The 6380-nt window shown below is 34.1% G+C and overlaps 1 protein-coding gene across 1 annotated transcript; it reads left to right on the forward strand.

Annotated features, from left to right (window-relative positions):
• Positions 1-243: 243 nt before the first annotated feature.
• si:dkeyp-73b11.8 (BPTI/Kunitz domain-containing protein) lies at positions 244-5130 on the forward strand. Its single transcript, XM_047347988.1, has 6 exons — positions 244-356; positions 1291-1482; positions 1997-2173; positions 2271-2315; positions 2462-2540; positions 3555-5130. The coding sequence occupies exons 1-6, from the start codon at positions 290-292 to the stop codon at positions 3640-3642; spliced, it is 648 nt and encodes a 215-aa protein (XP_047203944.1). The 5' UTR covers positions 244-289; the 3' UTR covers positions 3643-5130.
• The last annotated feature ends 1250 nt before the right edge of the window (positions 5131-6380 follow it).

Here is a 6380-nt window from a genome sequence, read left to right on the forward strand (position 1 = left end):
AATGTGAAAATATAAATATTTAAACGGACAGACTAAAGTTTAATTTCACATTAATTGCAATATATTAGTATGTCAATTTACACCCAAATATTGCAACCTACAAACTTTTTCATGACATTAAAACTGTAACAGAGAGAAACTGTCTAGCACTACCATTAATTTCAGTTTCAATTGACAGGGCCATCATTAGGTAAATATGGGTCCAAAGGTCAATAATAAGCACCCACTCCCATCGTAGTTTACAGCCCTCAGTCAGTCTAGGATAGACGGAACAAAGACGAGCTGCAATATGAAGAAACTTATGCTTTTAGGAATTTTTATGTCCGCACTTCACATCAGCAACTCACAAAAACAAGGTATGACTGTATTTGTTTGTTTTCTTTTTCTTAAAATGAAAATTAATACAATATAATTAGGAATGAGATTGTAGGTTTGAATCTTGCTTTCCATCATGTAGGCCAGGTTATCAACATGTGGACTCATCTCTTGAGCAAAATTGAATTGGTTTCTAAATTCAATCTGATTTATGTTGTTCACTAGATCTGAATGAGCTAACTTCAACAAAACCGTAATCGCGGAGGTAAAACTTCCCCTTCAGGCATTTTGGTGCGACTTGGGTGTTATTTTTTTCTGACACATGAGGCGACTGAAACTGTAGACATGGAGTAACAGGACAAAACAAGTCAGTTCAGGATCAAATCTGTTGATTATGCAGGTTAAAACTTAACGTCGCTCTTTAAACAGCTCTTCCTACAATGTCATTGTACCTTTGTGTCATATTCATGTAATGACGTAAAGTTCAAATTATAGTATTTTATGACCAGACATTTCCTACCTCTGTAGCTGAAAAGCTTTACATACCAAGCTCCTTCTGTCTGAAACTACGTCTAAGCTGAACTAAAACTATCCTGCAATTTTAATCAAACAAATATTGGAATCCAAATTCTCCTCAATATCCAGATTTAAAACTGTGATTTTCATTTTTTGAAGTATGTTAGTTAATTTGGTAAGTACCCCACCAAAATTAGGTGTTCTTAAATAAGAAGAACTGCTTGAAACACACTTCCTTTCTGTGAATCCCATAAAGAGCAAGATGGCTGAAAAATACACAACAGTTTTTATTGCTGTTATAAAACAGGGAGTGGGTCTCTGGTGATCATGTTAGTTAAACATTAGTTATAGAACTACTAAAAGGTTCTGCTTAAACATGCATTATTCTGGAAAAAATTAGAACATGACTGCTTTGTAAATAAAATGAACCTAAAGATCTCTTGTTTTATCATCCAACAGATTTCTGCAGACTGCCCAGCGATGCAGGTCAAGGCACAACCTTCTCGTTTTCCGTGTTTTACAACTATACAACCGACCAGTGCTTGCCTTTCTTTTACCAAGGCGAGGGAGGAAATGCCAACCGTTTTCAAAATGAAAGAGAGTGTCTGAGAAACTGTTCGTCCAGTGCTGAGAAAATCTACCCAATGGATGGTGAGAAAACTTCTCCATACATTTCAGAGCAAAATAAAAATTACTTGATTTTTTGCTCCACATCTCAACTGTAAATATGAATCATGGCAAATGTATTTGAGATTATCTATAAGCAGACTAAGAACATCCTTTATGCTGTTGGTGGACTTTGGAGTAAGAAAAGCCTGATAAGAGTTTTATGGCATAAAGAACCATTAAAAAACTAAACCTATCTGAATAGAGAAGACAAAAATAAGACCTCTCAACAGTATTTCACACAGGACAACAGAACTATATATTTTCTTCTCTGCAACAGGCATGAAATGTTTTAGGATTTTTTTTTTATGCAAGGAAACCACATATCTACATTTTGTAACATATATGCGCCACCAAGTGGTGAAAATCTCAAGTCAATAATGATATATTCAGCAACATTTGTGATTTTGGATCAATAATATGAATACATTTGATTAAACAACTATTGCCATGACTATTAAATCTTGAAAATAACTTTTACATTATTTTCTCTTAACAGTAAAAGAAGCTTGTCACTTTAAACATCTGGTTGGAGGATGTAGTGGTCGCTACTTGAGATACTACTACGACTCCACTAATGAAAAATGCAAAAGATTCATTTGGACTGGCTGCTTTGGGAATGGAAACCGATTCTTTGACTACAACAGTTGCAACGCCACCTGTGCTGGCATCCGTGGTAAGCATATATTTATCGAAAGTGTACAAAGTAGTTTATCTGTGTTTTTCACTTTAATTAAAAAAAATATACTAAAGTTGATCGTTATGGTTCTTAGGTGACTTGGATGCAACTGAGGAGGATGAGCCAGACACTCCTATTGGTAAGTGGAGACAATGAGAAAAGTCTTCACAATCACTGAATAAATGCCAGTTTGCATTTATTACAGTTCCTTTTGATTGGAAACTCAAAGATTCTTGATATTTAACTCAATTTGAACATCAGTTTAACAGCTATCTTCTTCAACAGCCATCATCTGTGGAGTTCTGCTTGCCCTTGTCGTTTCTGCCATCTTAATAACTGTGATTGTCCTCGTAGTTAAGTCAAAGTAAGTCTGCACTTGTTTGTCTTTTACAGTGCCTCTATCACATTCTATCACAACCCAGCAACAAACTTCAGTGCGTTTTATTGTGACTGATAGAGCAACACAAAGTATTGCATAACGATTAATTTAAAGGCAAATGTTTAGTTTAATGCAGGATTGTTTTATTGTTATAAAACAATATCCAAAGCTTTGAACATCTCATTAGGCTATGTTCAATCATCATCTGAAAATAGAAATAATAAGAAACAACCAAAACATAGGTGTCAACCTAAACTGACATGTCTGACAAAGAGACTTTAATCAAAGTACCAGGCAATAGGCTGATGGTAACTCTGGAGGAGTTGCAGAGATCCACAGCTCAGGTGGAGAATAGGTTGACAGAACAGCATTTACTTGTGCACTCCACTAATCTGGCGTTAATGAAAGACTGGCAAGCTTTTTGAATTGTTAAAAGTCACAAGATGTCCCCTCTACATACTGTCACAAGGCATAATGGAGACACAGCAAACATGGGGAAGAAGGTGTTGGAAGAACAGTATGTTTGGTGGGAAACCAACATTGAACATAACCCTGACCCAGCATCCCCCACTAAACTATAGAGGTCCATTGTGCAGCAGGGCAACAGCCTTAACATACAGTACAGCCACAGCATACTGATATGTCAGGATGACCTACACATAAATCTGAGAATATGTGGCAGTAATTGAAAATTATTGTGCATGAAGAATTTCTGTTTAATTTGAATGGACTTGAGCTATTTTGCATAGAATAGGTAAAAATTTCAGTCTTGGCAGAAAGTATTTGTTTGGGAGGACTTTCTAAAAAGGGCTGGATATATATGCATGTTACGCTTTTAAACTTTTTATTTGTATAACTAAATAAAATATAATTTTCCTTCCTGTTCACAATTCTGCACTTCTATTATAAAAAAAAAAAAAATCCTTGAATGTTTGTGATTTGAAAAAATTGAAAAGTCCATGTTTTTCAAATATTTCACCATTTATTGCACTCCTCTAGGAAAAAAAAACAAAAGAAGGCCAGAGCGAAGACCAAGGATGCCAAAATCGACTCACCTCTTCAGGAGGGTGATATTGAAATGACATAGAAAATCTCCTCTTCTACAAAACATAATTTTTTTTTTTTTACCTGGTTGTCATTAAGAACAAATTTTTTGGGTCCTAAAGCCAAATTCATCATTTTTGTCACTAAGGACTACATTAAAGGCTCCATTAAAAAGATAAAGAGACAAGACCCCGTATTTTTAATTAGAGTTCTGTTTAATGTTGGTATTTTACTAGCGTACCATGCAAAGGGATTTTATTACTTGTACTTTTTTTTTCATTGATTTAACCAATATTTTCATCTTATGAATCTAGATATTTACCATGTAATCAAATGAAAATAGTTTTACATTTAACATGACATGTAAATGAATCAGAAATCAGCTTTATTTAGTAAAACAAAATATTAGATTTTTTTTGAAAATCTCACTTTTTAAGATGTCCAGTATTTTTGTCTTAAATAAAATCCACCCCTTCACGCGTAGCAATTGTGAAACATACAAACAAAAGCAACCCTATAGATATGGACAACATTTTCTTAAATACTTTTAAATGTTTTTTCGTTTGTTGGCTGGTGTTTAGATATCAAAATGTACTTTGATTTTGCAGAATGTATTGTATCTTCTAGAAAATGTCTAAATGAGACCTGGTTTACCTTCCCATTATTGAGCCTAGCTGCTGTAAACATCCAACAAATGTCTTTATCATAATATTCTCAGTGTTATTTACCAACATCCATTCAGGACTTTTTTTGGTGCTTTATACACTTTTGCATTTGTATTGCAGCACTGCACAAACAAGGTAATGTTTTCATCCTTAATGAAACCTTCTTTTTATGTTTGCGTTTACAACTATATCAGTTCCTTCACCATTAGTGTTTTATTGTAAATCTTTTCTTGTGACTATAAAAGTACAAAGCAACAAAGCTCTGTAACATATCAATTAGCCATGACATTATGGCCAGAACAAAGGTAAGTTGGGTTGGGAATATTTTTGGTGTGATGTTCTGCATCGTTGTATTAATTAGGACTTTCTTCTCAAATTTGGCACTTACCTTGACAGTTTTTTACCACCAAATCTAGTTCAATATAAGCCTTTTAAAATTTACATTCATATCACAAGGAGCACATTCAGACATAAAACAGCTTTTAAAGCCAAAGATTGCTTCATGAAGGTTGTGTTTGGGTTATGGCTGTAGAACAGAAGTGGATGAGTCAGTACAACCCAACATCAGGTTTTTACACACCAGCTTTTAGGTTATTGGAGCCTATATGGCCTTCAACAGCCATTAAGTAACTCTACCAGAAAGCATCATATATAAAAATGACCAACCCAAAGCCTTTGTCAAATCTTGATCCATTTTTTATTACGGATTTTATTATGGATTGTGTTCATGTACAATTTTCCAATTTTTAAAAACATTTTCAAATGGCCAAAAACACACACAAGTGTGTATATAATACAATGTAAAACACCAGTCAGATAAAAAAATAATTACTGTGGTGAGAAATAAATTTTTTTTCCGAAAAACATAAGGTGTGAAGTTGCACATTTAATGAAACATTAATATATATATAGTCAGTCAGTCATTTTCTACCGCTTATTCCATAGTGGGTCGCGGGGGAGCTGGTGCCTATCTCCAGCAGTCTATGGGTGAGAGGTGGGGTACACCCTGGACAGGTCGCCAGTCCATCGCAGGGCAACACACAAACAACCATGCACACACTCATTCATACACCTAAGGGCAATTTAGAGTTACCAGTTAACCTAACAGGCATGTCTTTGGACTGTGGGAGGAAGCCGGAGTACCCGGTGAGAACCCACGCATGCACGGGGAGAACATGATATACACATATATATATATATATATATATATATATATATATATATATATATATATATATATATATATATATATATATATATTTATTTTATTTATTTATTTTTTTTCAGGTTAATATTTCGTATGTGGTCATTCACTGTTTTGATGCATTCATTGAGAATCTACGTACAATGGAAATAGTCATAAACATAAAGAAAACCATTAATTGAGAAAGACATTCTAAAACTTTTGACCGGTAGTGTATATAGTATCTGATTTGCCTAAATTAAACTAGGGGTTGCAATTATAATAAAGTCCAGAGATCAAGGAAAAGTGTCATTTCAATATCTGTAGTATCTAGTCTATTATTTAGGAGACATTTTGGTAAGAGGCTATGAAAAGTTAATATGTTACCTGCCATAGATCACTCTTTTAGCATCTTCATTTAGCTTTAGTCCAGATTAGTTGTTCCCAGAGGCAGAAGATAACGGCTTGTCTGAGATGGGCCAAGACCAAAGTGGACTTCTACTGTCTTATAGTATGTTTGATTTGTCTCGATAGCTGTACCTCACATCTGGAGTCATAACAACGAGAGTTTTAATGTGCTTTGTGTCATAATGGGATTAATGGCAATATAAATCAATCAAAATGTATTTCCTTTCACTTTCGAACACCAAAGGAACCTGTTTACTGATAGAAGTACTGTGTTATGTGTGCCACTGGTTTAGGGAGATACAAGCCTTTAGAAAAATAAATTGTTTACACCTGCTTCTGTTATTATGTTATATGTGGCATATTATTCATGTTTTATTTTCAAGATTTTTTATCCTAAAACTTATTTAAGATGAGTGTATTATTTTCAAGGCAGAATAGTTATTTTGCTGTTTTTAACTGAAAAATATATTCTACAGTAATAAAGATGACCTGTGGACAGAATAAAAGCACTATTACAAGTCAGTC

This window comes from Girardinichthys multiradiatus, chromosome 2 (genome assembly GCF_021462225.1).
Source record: "Girardinichthys multiradiatus isolate DD_20200921_A chromosome 2, DD_fGirMul_XY1, whole genome shotgun sequence".
In the NCBI taxonomy this organism is placed as follows: domain Eukaryota; kingdom Metazoa; phylum Chordata; class Actinopteri; order Cyprinodontiformes; family Goodeidae; genus Girardinichthys; species Girardinichthys multiradiatus.

What these genes read in the sequence shown, in the direction of transcription:
- si:dkeyp-73b11.8 (XM_047347988.1), top strand. Translation starts at nt 290, where the DNA reads ATGAAGAAACTTATGCTTTTAGGAATTTTTATGTCCGCACTTCACATC. An exon ending in CAGCAACTCACAAAAACAAG is followed by an intron (nt 357 to 1,290) that starts GTATGACTGTAT and finishes ATCATCCAACAG; the next exon opens with ATTTCTGCAGACTGCCCAGC. An exon ending in GTCCTCGTAGTTAAGTCAAA is followed by an intron (nt 2,541 to 3,554) that starts GTAAGTCTGCAC and finishes GCACTCCTCTAG; the next exon opens with GAAAAAAAAACAAAAGAAGG.